This window comes from Falco punctatus (assembly GCF_963210335.1).
Source record: "Falco punctatus genome assembly, chromosome: 4".
NCBI classification, from domain to species: Eukaryota; Metazoa; Chordata; class Aves; order Falconiformes; family Falconidae; genus Falco; species Falco punctatus.
The window spans coordinates 46,549,573-46,568,368 of record NC_137583.1 but is presented as its reverse complement, the minus strand read 5'-3'; the positions used below and the strand labels follow the sequence as shown (position 1 = coordinate 46,568,368).

At 39.6% G+C, this 18,796-nt stretch overlaps 1 protein-coding gene across 4 annotated transcripts in view; it reads left to right on the top strand.

Annotated features, from left to right (window-relative positions):
- The window catches only part of DAZAP1 (DAZ associated protein 1), a 26,672-nt gene extending 7,876 nt beyond the window's left edge, over positions 1-18,796 (top strand). The window contains exons 5-12 of one of the 4 annotated variants that reach the window (XM_080383817.1): positions 37-144; positions 2,243-2,291; positions 6,875-6,957; positions 10,270-10,423; positions 11,888-11,917; positions 12,344-12,484; positions 13,363-13,545; positions 17,786-18,796. In XM_080383817.1, coding sequence (XP_080239943.1) covers positions 37-144; positions 2,243-2,291; positions 6,875-6,957; positions 10,270-10,423; positions 11,888-11,917; positions 12,344-12,484; positions 13,363-13,545; positions 17,786-17,958 — 921 coding nt within the window. In that variant the 3' untranslated portion in view covers positions 17,959-18,796. Of the gene's footprint in view, positions 1-30; positions 145-1,195; positions 1,299-2,242; positions 2,292-6,874; positions 6,958-10,269; positions 10,424-11,887; positions 11,918-12,343; positions 12,485-13,362; positions 13,546-17,785 lie in introns of those variants that run through there. The other 3 variants (XM_080383816.1, XM_080383819.1, XM_080383818.1) reach the window with 3 other exon arrangements.

The window sequence follows — 18,796 nt, the reverse complement described above, 5'->3', positions numbered from 1 at the left end:
CTTCTGACTGAATTTTTTTCCTTCTTGATTTAGCAGAAAGGATCCAGGAGTGATAACAATAAATCAAATAAAATTTTTGTTGGTGGGATTCCTCATAACTGTGGTGAGACAGAGCTCAGGGAATACTTCAAGAAATTCGGAGTGGTGAGTCATTCAGCATGATGGCAGTTATCAGTTGGTTGCAAGATGCTTTCCTTCCCCACTGCCTTTTCTCAGATTTTGTCAAGCTTTCAAATTTTGGATTGATTTAGACAAACTGCTGTAAGGACATACTGAAGCATTTTGTGATAAAGTGTAGTAAACATTCATCGTCTTGAAATGTATCTTGCGTTTGTCAAAAATCTGTTGCTTCAATACATAACTGGCTTTGCTGCTTCTGTCTCCTCTTGTTTAAGTCTACCTGATGCATTATTCTGTCCCATCTTGCAAAAACACCTGAGCTGAGTTGGCTTAAGAATAATTTTTTCTCTTTTTCAATTGATAACTTACAGCTTGGTGATTAAAAAATTGTTGTTGAATTTTTATCTTTTGGGAACAGCGAATATGTCCCAAGATCCTAGTCTCTGACTACCTGTACAGATAGGTTAATTTCTGCAGTCTCTTGCCATTATTTTGGTAACAGTAGTTGCTTTTGAGTCATCCTCTAGAATCAAATGAGTTCTTTTGTCCCTAGAACCTCTGTTCTAGAGACAAACTACTACTCATGTTATGCACCTGTTTTTAATTCAGTTTGTAACCTTAGACTGAAATGACTATATTTTCTGATTTTTTTTCGGTTTAATTTTAATACCCATTTATCACAACTATCATTGCCTCTTTAAGATGGTAAACTATTGAACTAAATTAGTGAATTCAGCTGTGAGTAACTGTGAGAAACTTCAAGACTGTGCCAGTGGATGTGAACGTGCCATCTTTGAGTGGCATTTAGCGTGTTATTCTGATACTTTTTTTTTAATCACCTTTCTCTAAAATATCTTCTTAGTGGCAGTAAAGGATTTGCTGATTCTTTCTCCAGTGGCTAAGTTTATAACAGTACTGTATTTAAATTTTGATTCAGATAATTTTTTTAAAATATAAAAGGCAGTGGCTAACAACTGTTTCATTAGTTTGAAAGGCTGTGGTAGATTTGTAAATAAAAATGAGGGAGCATGTTCCACAGGTGTGGAGCATAATTTCTAAAGGCTCTTCCTCACAGACTTTTGGCTTTCCAATTCTGACCTCTGGATGGCTGGAGAGATACAGGGTTATGTTCCACCAAGTATAGAAGGCAGCAGCCATTAAGTGAGGTGCCTTTAAAAGTAAGTAGTAGAACTTTAACAATAGTATAGAGATTGGAGAGTCTATATTATGTTTTCTAGCTGTAAGTAAAAGGCGAATTTGTGTCAGATTTTAAGCTAATTCAGGAGATTCTAGTAAAAAGTATCGGAAGATTGACTTGAAGGTGAAGATGTGATGCCATGAGGTCATACACATTTTGTGACCACTTTTCTGCACCAAGACATTTAAAGGTAGTTCCTTTCGACTGTTTTAATATTGCCTTTGACATAAATGTTACATCTCTGGTTTTGTTTAAATTGTAGCTCAAACTGGTGCTTATTCTGAAAAAAATCTTGAAGCCCTCAAACAGTGCCTTTTCTGGGTTTTTTTGTGTGTGTGTGTTTTTTTTTTAAGTTAGAATCACAGTGATACTGGTTATCCATAACTTACAATATTTTTTGTAATGCTACATAAAGCATGAATTTATAACTTGTACTCTGTGCCACACTGATATTCAAGTAAGTAATTCAGAGAAGCTGTGCAAATTCTTAAATGTGTTTGGGGTTAAAGCTGCTTTTCATGATGAGAGTGAAAATGTTTAAAAATGGAAAAAGTAATCTTTTAAGAAGCTACACTGATGAATAGTATGTTGAAAAACAGAAAACTTTTTTTTTTTGTAGGCTATAGTGTGGGTATAAACAGTGTAGTGACCTTAATGCTACATTAAAAATTTAAGTGTGATGAGACCTTAAAAAGCCACAGTGTAGCAACTTTTCAGAACAGATGAACTCAGGCTTTTCTTAAAACTCCTGTAAAGATCAGTATTCCCAATTTGTTTACACTGTGCTAGGACAGTCTGATATTAATGGCTACATTGAGCATTTAATTGTGCTTTGTGGATAGAGTGCAGGAAACCAGCCTGTAGTAACTGTTTATAACACTCCCCTGGTAGCACAGTTAGTAGAATTTCCCTTCTCTCTTCCAGGTCACTGAAGTTGTAATGATCTATGACGCAGAGAAACAGAGGCCCCGAGGTAAAGGCTGATCTAGTTTGTCCTTGAAATTTCTTCATGCTCTCCTATAGTCAGATGGCAAACTATTTCACACCATCAGAAAAGGTAGACTTTTTTTTTTTTCTATGTTGCCTCAGGTAAAAGAAGAGTTCACTGGGCAAATATCACTTCAGCTCTAGACTCTTCACCTACAGCTTTAGTTGATATCTGTGCATTTAAACATCAGATGTTTCATGTTCATTTATGGTTTTTTTCCTAGTTTTTTTAGTTGAATGAAATTTGATTCTCAAGCCGCTCCTGTGGCTTAAGGTACTTAAGGAGGGGAAAAAAAATGAGCAGACTTCCCTCCTATTCCACATGAAAGGTATGTTGATGTCTGTAATTGCATGGGGGGGATACTCCAGAGGACTTCTGAACATGAGACTAGAGCAGAATCCATCCACTATATGCTTTTTGTTTTGTTTAAATGGCTTCACTTACAATTAAATAAAAACTACATAAAATAATTCTGAAATATATGTATATATTTTTTGATTGGGACATATAATCCCTGTATGCTAGGCTACTTTCTAAAAGGGGAGGAAAAAAAAAAAAGAACTGGGAGTTTCACTAGACTATTTAATCTTGGTAACCTTTGGTCAAAATATGAAGCAAGTTTCATGTCATCCACCTTCCATTGCATCTGTCATCTGTTTGACAATTAAGAGGCAATATTTTAAATACGTGAAGCTTAGTTGCACTGACCACCTTGTAGCATGTTCTACATGCTAGAGAATAGTTTGCCATCTGAACTTTCATTTCTCTTCTGACTCATTGTTAAGAAATATATTCTTCATTTCATATTTATTAAGCTGTTAAGTCTTAGTTTTATTTTTAATTTAGACATACATTTAGTGACATATTTAAGTGTTTCATAGTAAAGTATGGTAATGTTAAGTAAGTTCTTTTTTTTTTATTTTCTCTCTGTGAATTGTTTGACTGTGATTAACGATATCTCTTTAGATTTCTTCTCTCTAGGTGATAATTTATCACAGAGGTACAGGCCAGTTCCACAGTCAGAGGAGGGACGGGCTTTGTCTTATATTGGAGTGTAAACGAAGTTTCAATATATTTGTTTTTTTGTTTTCTTGCTTGAGCTATCTTAACTGTCTTTCAGTAGACACCTTTTATTTAAGCAGAACTTAAATTCATCTGTTGAAATGCTCTAGAGCATCTGATTTTTAACTAGAGGAGGCAGTGGAGACAAAGATATCGGAATATAATTTGTGGCCGAAGTTCTGAAGTATTTCAGTAATTATTGTATCATCTAGATCTTTGTAATATCCCAGCCTTACAGCCTCTGAGCAAAAGGTACTAAAACCATCATGCCTGGTTTGGGTTAATCCTAGTCACAATTAATGGCTTCTCTGCTTAAAGCTATTAAAAAAAAAAAAAAGTTAATAAAGAGGGCTTTGGGTCCACTTAATAGCTGGTAGCTTACAGCAGAAGTGACAGATGTGCAACAGGTTTGAAAAGCTGTATCTGTCTCCATCCTGTGTGCAGATGTCCTGCAGAATACTTTCTCCCTTAATTCATCTGACTTCCTAAACAGGGTTCTTGAATCCTGATGCTCTGGCTTTCATTTTTGTTCTGTTACATTCTTTCATGTAGCGTGGTAACTAACAGTCATCTCCAAAAATGGCCTTGCCTAGTCCCTGGGGGTGTGTTAGGAAAAATTCCTCGTAGTTTGGATTTGGTACTCCTGGTCATGCATCCCAGAACACATTTTCTCTTGCTTTCTCTTTCTGCTCTGTATTCTGTTGCAGAGAGTGCTACTCAATCTATACACTTGCCCTTCTAACATGATACCTAAATGACTGTATATTTGTAAAATTTAAAAGGCCAGTTCACTGCCATCCTCTACTCATACTGTTCTGAATTTTGCGTTCTTCCGTTAACGTTACCATCCTTGCATTTTTGAACCGCATGTCATTTTACTAGCTTGCTGGTAGGAGGAGGGAAAAACTATACCTGTTACTAATCCCTGCAGCCTTCGTCTACCTTCAGCTTCTCACAAGAACGCTGGGAACCAGATTATCGGTTAGTGTCAGATCTACAGTGATGCCCTTGAGGAGCTGGCTCTGTGTCTTCGAGTACCCGAGTTGTCTTTGCTTACTCGCAAAGTCCCTACCTACTTTTGTTAGCTCTCCTGCAAGCAGTGCTTTCATCAAAATTCTTCTCACAGTCCCAAGTATAAATGCAGCCAACCTTGTTACATCTTAAAAGAAAAAGTGGCTGTGGAGCCTCTGCTTCTCATGCATTCTATTCTTGGCTAAACAAACAACTGTGAAGTAATTTACAGGTTCTTGCTGTGTTTGTTCTCCTCTCCCCCTTGGCTGCAAACCAGCGTCATTGTTGTGTTTAGTAGTCCACTTGGATTCCTGCTAAATGCAATTAGTTTCTCTAGTCTTCAGTAAAGTCGTGTCCTTCAAAAAATAAAGCTACTGGATGACAGACTTCATCACTTCTACTGTATTTAAAATTTCATGTTGTTGGGAATTTTGCTTTGTATTGTACTCTGATTTCTTCACTGTTCCTTATCTTGTGGTGTTTGACCCTTTTAACTGCCCCCCCCCTCCCTTTTTTTATTTATTTTCCCTTTACTGGCTTCCTCAACGACCTCTTATCCTCCTTCCTTCTCCCCCTCCAACCCCCATCCCCTTACCACAATCTATTCCTCTCCTTCAGTCTTCTTGGAATTGAGTTAAACGAGCAACCTTCCTATGTAGATGGAATCAGTTGTTTTTCTTCCCCATGTCTTTTTAGATAAAGGCTGTAATACTAAATGTGTGATTTAAATACAAATACCTTTCTTTTGGCTCTAATACTTAGATTTCTAGTTAACGTCAGACAAATATATTGTGATGAAATGCTGCTCTCAGTTTTGAGGCTGCTTTCATCACAGGTCAACAAAACTTCGTTTATACTGCCAGTCTCTTGTGTGTGGGAAATGCTAAGTTTTTTCCTTTTTATTTTAAGTTTATTTTAGTGATGTCTTTTGCTCTTGTTGCTGACAGCAGAATTTGACCTGCTGCAATCTATTTTGGCCTGTATCTTTGTGTATTTTTTTATATATAAACTTTCTCTACAATAGGCCTCTTTGGGCTTACCCAACCGAGTTGGATAAGCTTAGAGAGACATTAACTGTTATAGATACTGTATTTCTGTTTAACGCTTTAGAGCAATATATGGCTGCTGTCAGCACTAGCTGCAAAGCAAAATGCAAACCAAGGGGGAAATCTTGGGTTTCAGAAAAGCAGAAATGCATCCATGTTCCATATGCTTTTGATGCCGCACCTCGTTTTTTCTTTCTAATTTTTATTGCTCTACCGTTAGCTAATATAAAGAATGGCACAATTTATGTACTGCATGTGTTCTTACCTTTCCTGGGATTTGGTTGTAACACCAGCAGTGAGTGGTTGATGGCATGAACCAGCCTCTGCGTTCTGTGAAATTAACCACTATTTTGCCACTCTCTCGGCAGTATCAGCAGCTACAACCTAAGTGCAGGGGTTCTCAAAGTGTAACCTCAGAAAGTGATTTAGTCCTGGGGCTTTGCCTCTTTTTTTTTTTTTTTCCTCTTTTTTTTTTTTTTTTTTTTCTTTCTCCTTTTTTCTCCAGTGTCTTCTACAGGTATCAGACACTCCCCTGCAACCTTTTAAAAAGCTGCTGGATTCAGCTGAGCCACCACCACTGAGGGCTGTGGTCAGATAGAAGGGAATGAGCCACCCTTGGGGATCTGGAGCAGTTAGTAGCAATGTCTTGGGCAAAAAGAGGGACTCAAAAGTGTTGCATAGATTTTTTCAAGAGAAAACCAGCAGGAAATACAAGAAATAAAACAGATTAAGGGATTTGATGGCAAGTTAACTGCATTCTGTATAAGCAACACTTCTTTAGTTGGCAAGGGCTGTTGTGTGTGGAAGGAGTAACGTCTGTTTTGCTTTTTCTAAGGTGTGGAAAACTTGAGAACCTCTGATCTAGGTTGTTAGTTTCTGAAGCTTCTCATTCATCCATGGAGTGGTAAAATTTTTCATGCTTTTAACAGCTACATTTCAAAGACAACGTTCTTATTTTCCATGGGAAATATTCCCTAATTGGAAGGTGGGAGAAGGGATGGGAGGAAGTTGCTTTGCAGCTTTGGGGAACAGGGACATAATAGGTTTTCCTTGGGAACCTAGTCTGAATCAAAGATAGGAGCAGCAACTTGACTTTAATCCACTGTCCCACAAGTATTTTGTTTTTAGTTGTGGCACAGTTAGATTTATAACTGAGTACTTTTTTTTTCCCCATTTCCTGGTAGGTAGGTTAGGAATAAAATCAAATTAAAAGATAGTTAACAAGCTGAGTTTGTACGTTGCATGTGTGAAACCAAGATGAGGCATTAATTGCCTAATTACACGAAGTAAATCGCAATTTTCTCAGATTGACTTTCTTTGAAAATTTAACACAAGCCTCGGTTATCTGAAACCCCTGCTTGAACCCTTGGTCCGCCCCTAATACTGTTCATCATCCTGTTTTGTGTCACAACACCCTGCTACCTTGATTCACTCTTCGTCGTTGGCTAGGTTTTGGATTTATTACTTTCGAGGACGAACAATCAGTGGACCAGGCTGTCAACATGCATTTTCACGACATCATGGGCAAAAAAGTGTGTAGTTGTAGTTTTATTTTACCTTAAGAAAGAACCAAGTCTTGGGCAACTAGCAATTTCACTGGTGAATAAAACTTCAAAATTTATAGGCTGGAGAGCACGTAAGTTCAAATTCGAGGCTTTATCCATGAAGGTGGGGAAAGTCTTCTGAGTTTGCTTAAGTGGGTGAGGGAGGCAGTTAGCTTGTGTTGTAGCCCGTAGAGGAGAGAGATCTTGAAAGCCTGAGAACTTAGGCTGTGGGCTGTTTTGTTTTGGGTAAGGCCTTGTGCTTACAGACCTGGGGGGTTGCTCTGCCTGAGTGTAGCTTACCAATGAATTGATGGTGATTGCCTTTGTTTTGAGCACTTTTTTTTGTTTTGCAAGGATGGAAGTTAGTTGTTCGGAGCTGTTTGAAAATCAGAATCCCAATGAAATCAGAGTTGTTCAAGGCTTGGTTTAAGATACCACTCCTTCAGATGTGTATTTGATACTCAAATTTTGAGGTGGTGTAAGACGATCTCCTTTATATAATCTTAAACTTGAAAAGAAAAAAAAAAAACATCATGAAGGATTGGTTTTTTAAAAAAATTGGGTCACTTACTGTGAAACTTTGATACAAACCCACGTACTCTATATAGTATTTAACCACAATGCAGTTAAGTGACCTCTGGTTGTTTCATCTTCATACTGTGTTGTCAGCAAATGGATGTTTGATAGGGAGGCATTTTTTAGGCTAGCTTTGATGTTACTGGGTAAGGAACACTAAAAGCAAAGTAAATTGTTGCAGGACACCCAGGTCTTATACAGAGAGAATAATAACTTCTTAAAGAAAAATTAACCAGAGGAAATTCTGATAAATCTAAAGTCCTAGCAGCTTTCCAGTATATCCACAGTTTTTAAAATAAGCATTAAAACTGCTGACCTTAGAGTGAATAGATTTTAAGGCAACATGAGAACAGTCACTTTCCTTAAATTATTGTGCTGTAGAATTTTGCATTATATTTTGAAGTCTCTATGTACTGATACTTCACAAGCATTTATTTAGCTAGCAGGGGATACATTCTTGCATGTTAGTGGAATTTTGGTTAATTATGCAGAATATAATGCTTTTTATTTCTGTGAACTTGTTTTGAGGTTGAGGGGTGGGCTGACTTCCTGATGATGGAAATGAAGAAACGTGCTTGCGTAATCAAGAACATTAACGTATGTTCTTGATTACTAGTATTTTCCTCTTGTGAGCTGCTGAGCATTCCCATTTCTGAGCAGGTGTACTGACAGCAGTAAATTTACATTGGTATGTGTATGAATTACCTATATCCTACATACATCCTCGGCTCTTTCCTTGGAATCGCCTTGTACTTAGGCGAACCACTGAAATGAGAGGTCGTATCACAAAGCAGCATGCTAGATATAAATAGGAACAAAGGACGGTGCTGGAAAAGTGTGGAGAGCTGTGTGTGAGCCTTAGAAATGTCACCTCTTACTGTCTGCTTTCAGAATACGGTAGTGCTAATTCAGAGTTCTTTGTTGTTTCCCAAACAATCCAAAATGAAATAATCTATTTTTGCTGGGTTTTTTTTTTTCCTTTCAATGACATAAAAAGCAGAAATATGCTGTGTTTTATTAGCTAGGAGCAACAGAGATGCCTCATTTCTTGGTGTAAGCTGGGCTTCAGACAGGTGTAGAATTTTAACCTCAGCACTAAGAATATTGCAGAGGGATTTTTCAGTCCTCAGTTTGGCATTTCACAGCTTCCAAATGTGCACTGAAAAATTAATGGGAATTCTTCCATATAGCTTAATGAACTCCAGATACTCCGCTTTCCTTCATTGACTAATAATGCCTACTTTAAAAAATGGTATCTCTCTTTTTTTTTTTGTAGTTAAAAAGGTATTGCTGAAATGAATCCATATGTTGTTGAAAGGGGAAAAAAATTAAAATTGCAAGAAGGACTCTGCTTTTGTTAGCAATAACTGAATTCCCTCAAGGCAAATGTGTTAAGACTCATTAATTTGAGTCCTTTGAAAAATTCCCTTGATTCCTCTCTGGAAGGGCCTTCAGCTGACAGAGATTTGGTTACTGTCATGTCTAATGTCCTTGGGGCATCTGCAGTGGGGTGGGGGTGGGGGGCTTTGTCCTTGCCTTGTGCCTGTTTCCTGTTTGTTCTCTGACATGAATGGTTTTTAAGACATGGCAGGAAGAATTCTGAGTACTTTATTTTCCATACTACTCAGGCCCATCGATGATTGAGATTTATTTTCTTTGTACTCTGGCACCCATTAAAATTAATCATAAAATAAAAAAGACTTTAATTCAGCATGCATGAGTGCTGAGAGTGTTTCATTAAATCAGAATCTGGATTTTTTTTGAGAGAGAGATTTATATTGAATGTGCAGCTTATTTTAAGTAGGTCAAATGCACTTATTTGATGGCTTGGAACACTAGGACATTTTATCTTTGAATAAAATAAGTTAAGCACTGTGGCTTACTAATTTTAAAACCAGGAGGGCTTTTGTCACTGACTTAACACAGTATGAAGATTTGCTTCTTATTGACTCAACTGTCCATTTTTATTACTTGCATGTTTGTTTACTTTTTTGTTAGATGTAATGTAAGATTCTCTTATCACATCCATTCCCTCTGACATTGTTTGAGTTAATTGAGATTCTTTAAGCGTTAGCCTGGGGAAGGTAAGTCTTTATCTTCCATTAGACATTTAAATAAAATCTTAAGTTTAAAAACAAACAAACAAAAAAAAAAAAAATCAACCAAACAAATGTGTGTTTCTCAGGTATGAGCAGAGCTGAAATTGCAGTTAGATGGGGTGGGTTTAAACTGTAACTTTCAAATGAACCCCAAACATGTTTGTATGGTTAAAGCATTAGTACCCTTTTTCAGAGCGTACTCTTTACTCAAAGTTCTTTTTTAACGGCAAACGTCATCTTTGTACCTCCTGCCTTAAGTGTTAAATTAGTATATAAGTAATTTAAAAGATTATCCTTTTTTAAGTGAAGAGCCGTTGTAAGAGGGTACTGCTGTTTTAAGATTAAAGCCGATGAAAACTGTACTATGATGAAACAGAAGTGATTTGTAGGATATGTTTTTCTTGAAATACCTCAATAGTAGGACTTGTAACATCTTACCATCGAGTATATTGTACCTGAGAAACATTTTAAATTACTGGCCTTAAGTTTAATAATTATTTAAGTATTTAGACATAAGTCATAAGATGCTAAGTGTAGTCTTAAGTGTAATTAAGGGTGTGTGTGAAGGGAAGGGGGGTATATTAACCCACACCATCTCTCCTAAATGGTGACTCTGTTTGTTTAGGTGGAGGTGAAACGCGCAGAACCTCGGGATAGTAAAAGCCAAACTCCAGGGCCGCCTGGTGCCAGTCAGTGGGGAAGCAGGATCATGCCAAGTGCTGCCAACGGTTGGGCAGGGCAGCCCCCTCCGACCTGGCAACAAGGATACGGCCCGCAAGGTACAGCTTCAGTTGTCTCACGGTGTCTCCTTTGCAGCTTACTGGTAATTTGGCTTTCTGGCAAATGATGGTATTCCCAGGCTTATCAATGCTGTTGCCCTGCTGGATTCCTGAGAGCAGAACTAAAATTCCACGTGTCAGACCTTCCCAAGTCTGCCGAGATTGTTCCTTCACTTCTTTTCCCAAAAAACCTGGTTTCACAGGGCACAAGTCAGTGGGTTGTGCCGAATCTGGCATGTGTCCCAGGTGGTGCTTTACCCGTTTGGTTTGGTTCTGGCACACTTTTTGGCAACGTGGAGAAGGTGTTGAGCAAGCTCAACGGCTCAAGTTGTGGCTCCAACTGCGAGATTGTGGCTTGCATGAGACCCTAACAAAAATTTTTGTCGGAATACAGGTTTTCAAGGATGAGGCGGTTTCAGAGGAAGTTCTAAGTAACATTTAAAAGGGATGAGAGGAAAACAGATGGTCTTCTCTTTGGATTTTATTGCTTAATGTAGCCTGGAAAGATAACAAGTGGCTATGGGGTAGCAGTGGTGCAGGGGAGCACTTAACTGCGTATAATTTTCTTGATTTAGCTTGAACCCTTCAGGGCTGAAAGAAGCAGCTGCATGTTTTGGTTTGGTGGCTCTAATTCACACAAGGTTTTGGAGACGGGATAAATGCGCTGAGTTCCTCCAAAGACAGTTTTGATAACTTACAGAGAAATATGGTGGTATACGAGTTCTGTTTGACAGAACAGAACTTGCTTGTTCTGATATGAGAAATTTTCACCTTGGGGGACTAAAAGGAGTGTCACTGTTTCATCTGTTGCTACTGCTGACGATACCTCAGTGGAAGGATTGTTTGTTTCCCTATGGTGCTTATTAACTTGAAGGCTGCAGCTGAGGTTTTGACACACTGCATAGATGTGCTAATCTGCGTCTGTGCAAATCGAGAAACTAGATGATTTTCAACATGGTTATTTGTAGAGAAAATGATATCTGATCTACTGGAAAGATTAATGTAAAACATAAATGCATTTATCTTTCAATCTTAATGCTACAATGAATGCAGATTATAATGATTTTATGGTTTAAAAACTTCAAAAGTAACTAGGATAAACCAGGTAGTATATAGAAAATGCTTTGGATGTGTAGTGTGCTGTGTTTTTATTCTTTATACTAGTATAGGTTTTTGTACTTGGTATGCTTGCAACTCTTAAACGTTCCATCTGATTGGAGTTTGGGGACCTCTGTCTCTTCTATGCGTTATTTGCTGAATGATTCGGAGTCTTTCAAGAAGTGCATATTCAGAAATAGACCAAGACTGTTCCTTGGACTATAAAAATAAATCTCTTAAGAGACGCTGGGAGGATATCCAGCCTATTCCAGAGCCCAGAGCAAGATCAACCTTCCTTTAAATCATTCCTGTTTCATAGCATAAAGCTTCAATGCCTGTATAAGTCGCTTTTTTGTTCTGTTTTAGGGATGTGGGTGCCAGCTGGACAGGCAATTGGTAAGTACATTATATGGGACCGATTTTAAAAGAAAAATCCTACTGAGAGGGGGTGTGGTTTCTTTAAGAATTCACAGTGATTTGTGCATTTCTGTGGTATTGAACTTACATTTAAAAGCTTGATTGAATTTGTCCTGAAAGAACAAAAGGTAGTGTATTCTTAACAAATCAGTAATGAAAGCTGACATACATCCTGCTGTTGCCAGCCACACTAATTTGTTATCAAGGAATTACATTCTAAACTGCAATTATTTACAGTAGGGATACTTGGAGGAGTAGTATTTCTCAAAGTAAGAATTCATAGAAAGCTGAGACTGCGTCTGAAATCTGTCAAAACAGCTTTACCCCATCTACAGGATGCTGACTTAAGCAGCAACTTCTTGTTATTAAAGGCGCTTTGGTTCTTGGTTTCTTCTCATTTTCTAGGTGGATATGGACCACCTCCTCCAGGAAGAGGAGCCCCTCCACCACCACCACCTTTTACCTCATACATAGTCTCTACACCTCCAGGAGGATTCCCACCTCCACAAGGATTTCCACAGGGCTATGGCACCCCTCCACCATTTAGTAAGTGACCTACAGGATTTGAGTATAGTCCTTCACCAAATCCCAGTTTTCAGCTTTTGCTCATCTTTCTGTGGATGTGGATTTTCCATGTCCGTCCTCCCCATTTCATCTATCTTTAGAGGTTTTGCCTAGAACCTATATTCTGGGCTATAATAAACTATGTAAGTATTTTTGTCAGTGAGTTGGGTTATTTTTTGTCTTGGGTGTGGTAATGCTTTACACTCTCTAGTTCAAATCTGTGTTGCTAAACAAATCTACATTTATTGTAAACCCCTTTTATGACATCTGAGAGAGAAGTTAAGAGACTACTGCATGATGACCTGGGCTAGAGACAGGCTGGGATTTTCAGAGAAGCTTAAGGACTTAAGGTCACCACTGGCACTGGAAATGTAAGCAGGATTTTAGCACCTACTCCGTCAGGCCACCTTTTGAAAAGTCTGGTCACAAACCTGGCTTAAAAGAGAAGGCCGAAAATAGCACCCAGTTATCTAGAGTTACTTGTTCTGCTACAAAGAAACTGTTTGGGATATCTTTTTTTTCCTCCTAAGATGATGAATAATACGGCTTCCTCCTCATGTCTGTGAGCACATAGTTTGGTCCCTACTTGTATCACTTTCGCTTTGCTGGCTGCTGATGTGGCTGCACTCTTCCTATGGGGTGAGATTTTTCACGTTAGAAGGTGTGTTAGCGGGGTCTTTTAGGCGCAGTGGTTGCCAGAGTGTAAGGGTAAATGTATGGTCAGCTGTAGATAACAAACACTTTTGTTTTAATAGACTTGTAAGTGTCTAAGAAATTGTATTGTACTCGAAAGTCAAGCAGGAAGTCAGGGTGGTGTTTACCTGTGCCTTTTCACATGTTTTGTGTTTTCCTTGTTTCAGGTTTTGGTTATGGTGCTCCACCTCCTCCACCTGACCAGTTTGCCCCACCTGGAGTACCCCCTCCACCTGCCACTCCAGGGGCAGCACCACTAGCTTTTCCACCACCACCACCACCATCTCAGGCAACTCAGGACATGAGCAAACCCCCAACTGCTCAGCCAGAATTCCCTTATAGTCAGTTTGGTAAGTAACTTATATAAAATAAACTCAGCTTGATCTTTCTCCCCTTCCTGCTTTTTTTTTATACTGGGGTAGAAAGTCGGTGTTCAGAAGCAGTTTGCTAATGCTGAAGGCACTTTCTCCAGGATGGGAATGCCAACCACCAGCTTTCAAGCGATCCTTAAGTCATGCAGTATTCTAGCCAGAGGGTATTTTCTTAACTCTAAACCATTGCTCATATGCTGTGAAATAGTCTTCAGAGATTTGTGCACTGGTAGGATAAGTTACTGATTTGTGCTCTTCCTGAATCTGTAGTTAAAACTTTTTTTTTTTTCTCAAAAAGCTTCACAGAGTTTGTAGTCAACTTTGTGTAACTGACTTTGATCAGGTTAGAGAATAGACTTCAAGAGAAAAAAGAGCATCGAGAGACAAGCAGTACAGGGTACAAGAATCCAAGCTGCATGCCTTTTCCTCCCTTCCCCCCATTCCTTTCCTGTCTATTTCAAGTTACAGTTCTGTCAAAAGCATGTAAAACTTAATTATGCTATATAGATAACTGTTTCAGATAGCCAATAGAATACATTGATGTAAAATTTTCAAGGCAGGCAGGCAGCACTACCAAAAAAACCCCAACCCAACCCGAAAGTTGCTAAGACAGGTGCTTCTGCTCCTGTGTAAAATGTCTGTTCCTCCCTGTGGAACCTGCGAGGGAATTCTCATCTTGTTCTTCCCTCAGCCCTGGTTTGACCAGTGTTCTCCAAAGAGCTCTCTGTGGCATACTGCCTTTTTTTCAGGGATTGTAATTGGTCATTTTTTACTTCTGAAGTGTCACTTTTGCATGCAGTAGGCCCGTGGATTAAGACTGTTCCTACCTGAACACATTCTCCAAGTGTGTTAGTGCCTGCCTGCTTCATTTGAAGTCTTCATTCTGAAGCCTACAGAAACTCTTTCAAAATGAACACTTCATAAAGTTATTTAAATAGATACTCTTCAAAGTTCCAAAAATGTAAAACAGACTCGGAAGGAAGATCAGCCTTTTAGATGTCTTTATAAAGCAAGCATATGATCTCATGTTCATGAATTTGAAATGTTGTTAGATTTGTTTGTTATAAACAGAGTTGCTTTCATAGCGAGCTTTGCCCTTGTGACTCAAGAGGAAGTTTCTCTCATCTTGCCAAAACTTGTCTCATTGCAGACTCTTTTTTGAAGAGGGGTTGACCCTACTAAATAAAGTATAGGTCCATGTACAATCATTTATATTCCGTGGGGAGATATTTGTGATGTGTTGGAAGTTTAGGAAGAATCTGCTTTCCAACATTGTGAAAAACTGGGGAGGGGGCGTCCCAGTATTTGGTGTGGATGGAACCACTTGCCTCTTGTATATTCCAGGAAACCTCTTTGCCAGTGAAATACTTCAGGTATTCTTAGTCTCTTAAGAGTGCTGGGTAGGGGGGAGGAAGAGGTGTGTAGTTCTGCATTTCGAGGAAGAAGGCTAAGAAGGTTAGTTGTTTACACCACAACTGTAGTTAGTCTCTCACCTCAGTGTGTAGAAAGCTGTTACAAGTGCTGACAGGGGTGGAGGTATTTAATATGCCACAGTACCAAGGAATCATTCACCTGTTCATAAAGCTATGTGTAAAATCTTTTAAACTTTTTAAAGGAGCTTCTGCACTTCATGTGATTGCAAATTTGTTAGCAGCGTTGCTGTACGATAGGCAGTCTGGGTGACCTGCATGTCTTTACATAAATGTATAAAGCTTAGGGGCTTTAAAGAGGCACAGAGTTATCTAATCATTATGGCATTTTAAGATTTGTTCTGGCTTGACAACATCTTAAATGCTGCTATGTTTGCAGCTAGGGTGAATGTAAACACAAGTAAATGAAATACTAACATGGGTGTGTCTCCCTCACCCTGTAAAATTATCTCTGTACAGGGCTCTCTTGGGGTTCGTCACCCTGGTCTCCTCATTTCTTACTAGGGCTGGGTTCCTATTCTCAAGACCCTTCAGGCTACGCGCCAATACTTTGTTTACACTCTTATGGTCAGGCTGAGCAGTGAGAAGCCTAGGTAGGTGGTGCCTCTTTACAACCAATGCTCTTGATGTATCTGCGTTTGGGAAATTAACTTGTGTTTCTTGCAGGGTCTCTGTTAAGAGGGTGGTGGTGGGGGAAGCGACGTGACTCAAATGTTTACTTTCGTGAGTTAAGGGCAATACAGTTCTTTCTGTTCATTAGCTGGCTGAAGTGAAAACTCACAGCTGAGGTACGAATGACGCTGCTCTTAGCTTCCCAAGCTGCTGCGTTGGTGAGGCTTTTTCCCCGTGTGTAATTGAACTGAGCTCAGGTTTTAAGCGAGGAGAGTAAAACCCTAATGGTTGGCACGGCTCGCTTAGAGAACAGAGGCGCTGGTGCAAGCCGAGAGCTGCAGCAGTAATTAAGAAAGCAGGGCAAAGACAGTATGTACTTAAATGTCTGGCCGTTCAGGTTTACGTTGTAGGTTTCATTTGTGATAAACAAATTGAGAGCTGTTGTTTCCACCACTTAATGTTGTAACACTGCAGCGTAGGGTGAGAATAACTTGGGGTTTTTTTTCCTGCTCTGAGCTCCACCCCTTGGCAAACAATTAAATTGTATTTTTGGTTGCCTGCTTATCTCTGTCTGAAAAAATAACTGGATTAGCATTTTAAGCTAATAGACGCCTGTGATAGATGCGTTTTAATGCTCATTAGTGGTAGCAAGTCCTGAGAGACAGGCAGAGCTTGAAATTGAAATACTGGAGACATGCTAAGAGACTTTGTTTTGGATTAAGAGAGTTAAACCTGCTTTAAGCCTGCATAGAGAGAAGCAGAACTGCGGAAATGTGCTTAGTAATTAGGATTCTTAATACCTTCTTTCTTAGCAGAGGCTTGCACCGATGCCACTATTATGATTAAGAGTTGTATTTAATTATGGGAACTTTCATTAAATTTCTCAGTGTTCTTAATTTACATCTAGTTGTCTTTTCGTATTGGCAGCAAGAATTCCAGCAAGTCTTCAGTCCTTCACCCTTTCTCCCCATCACCAAATTCTCCTTACTCTAAACCTATTCCGAATCCGGTCTTTGGCACGGATTACGTTGCAGAGCGGTGGCTGCAGCTTTGCTGAGTAGGCAGAAGGACAACATGGCAGGAGACAAGGAGCATTTAGTTCCTCAGACTGAGAAAGAACAAGATAAATGTTAACTTGCAGCATGCATTAGCATAAAAACTTCAGTTGAGATGTGGTACCTCTTCAGGCTTAAAATTAACTGGACTGGGATGCAGTTGGTGTCATAGGGGACGTAGGAGAAGGGCTTTACTGTTGCTTACTGACTGCTGCTTCTCTGTAGCCGGGTTAGGGGTGTTGGCCACCATCTGTGGTAGCAACAGGGTGTCAGCTTTTGAAACTGAGCGTTCGTTTTTTGAACTTGCAACAAATACGTTTCGGCCTGTCTGTGCAGTGAGTTTTGGGGGAAGATGTTGGGTCTTCCCAGGGGCAGCTTTGGGCCAAGGGCTCTGCTCTAAACTATATGACGGGTGCGGTAGTTTCAGCCTTTTGGATTCTGCTTTGCCAACTTTGCCCCCTCGTGTTTCAATTTATGTTTTTTGAATTGAGTGTTCCTTGGAAAAAAAGGCTGATTAGTTAATGAAATGTTTGGACAGAAGTACTCTGGGTTTTTTGAAAGGGAATTTAAGATTGTCTTCTCCAGTGTGTCTTTTCAGCGAAGGAAGCTTTTTGACTGTCCAGGGAAGACAGTGAAGCTGACTGTGCAGTGCCAGTCCAGTAACTGCGCAGTCAGCCTGAGGTGCTGCAGTGTAATAGGTGTGAGGTCTCAGGAAAAAATTCCTTGCTACTTCATCTCTGCTGAGCCTGACAGTGCTAGTTTTTAGCTAATAACCCAACCCAAAGAAATGAAAAATAATATTTGGAATGAGCTGACAGCAAACCTGCAAGCCACTTCAAGCTTCTGAGCAGCCGTAACGTGATAGCGTCGCTGCCAGTCTGGGGAGAGTTATCTCAGAAGGCAAAATTCATGCTGTTCCTGCTTACCTGTTCAGTTCTGTGTAGAGAAGGTGATTTGTAAGGTCAGTTGCGAGAACTGGAAGCTGCTGCTCATCGTAACATGTGTGTTCCTGAGGCTGGGCATGGAGGGAGGGGAGCAGCACCAGGTTTTGAATTTTTGCCTCTGTTGTGCGTGTGGGTGATCTGGAAGCTGACTCTGCTGCCTTTTTCCCTTTCTCCCCAGGGTATGGACAAGACTTGAGTGGTTTTGGACAAGGTTTCTCTGATCCCAGCCAGCAACCCCCTCCCTATGGAGGCCCCTCGGTGCAACCATCAAGTGGCCCACCTGCAGGAGGAAGTGGGTTTGGACGAGGACAGAACCATAACGTGCAAGGATTTCACCCTTACAGGCGCTAACGTGGGCTGGCAATCAGGGAATTCTGTCCACACAGGGATGTCTGGTACCAGCCGAACCCAGGAATCCCAGACTTCTGAACTTGTGACAATCACATACTTGATGGAAGAAAAACCTAACAACATTTTTTTTTTTTTTTTGGGGGTGGGGTGGGGGAAGATGGCTTCTGAAGGCAAAGCTGTGGGTGTTTGGACTGCAGTTTTTAAATATTTTCCTTTCTCTTACCCATCAGCACAAATAAAGAAAATGTCACTGGTTCAAACTACAGGGTTTTAAAAATGTCTTCAGCTTTAATTCAAAACTTCAGGTTTCTTTTTTTTGAAATTATTTTTCCTGAGCCTTTGTTTTACCATATATTGTAAACTTTTATGTTTAAAAGAAAAAAAATATATACATTTACAGATTGTGAAATTTTTAAGAGAAATTTTCTACTATGTATGCTGGCTTATTTTTTAATTTAAAACAGGGTTTCCGTTAGCACTGTTGGAAGTGAGGGTAAGCTGTGACCCCTTACTCCTGACATTAGTGGTGGGGTGGATGGTTCAGAAACTCTGGGAGTTAAAAGAAATCTACTGAGTGTATTTTGCTTTTGTTACCTGATGGTATAGAACTGGTAACAAGGCAGGTGCAGACTTGTTGACGCACAGAGTCACTTATGAAGCATGGTGTTAGAGCTGCGCTTCAAATGCTTTCAAATCCTCTGTGGATTTCATTAGGGGTTAACGGAGGCCTTGTTAAGATGTAGATTTCCCTCAGGCAAAAGGTTTAGGTGCATTTTGCACTAACCAGTGATTACCCCTGGTTTGAATAAAGAGAAGTACATTTGGATTAGAAACACAA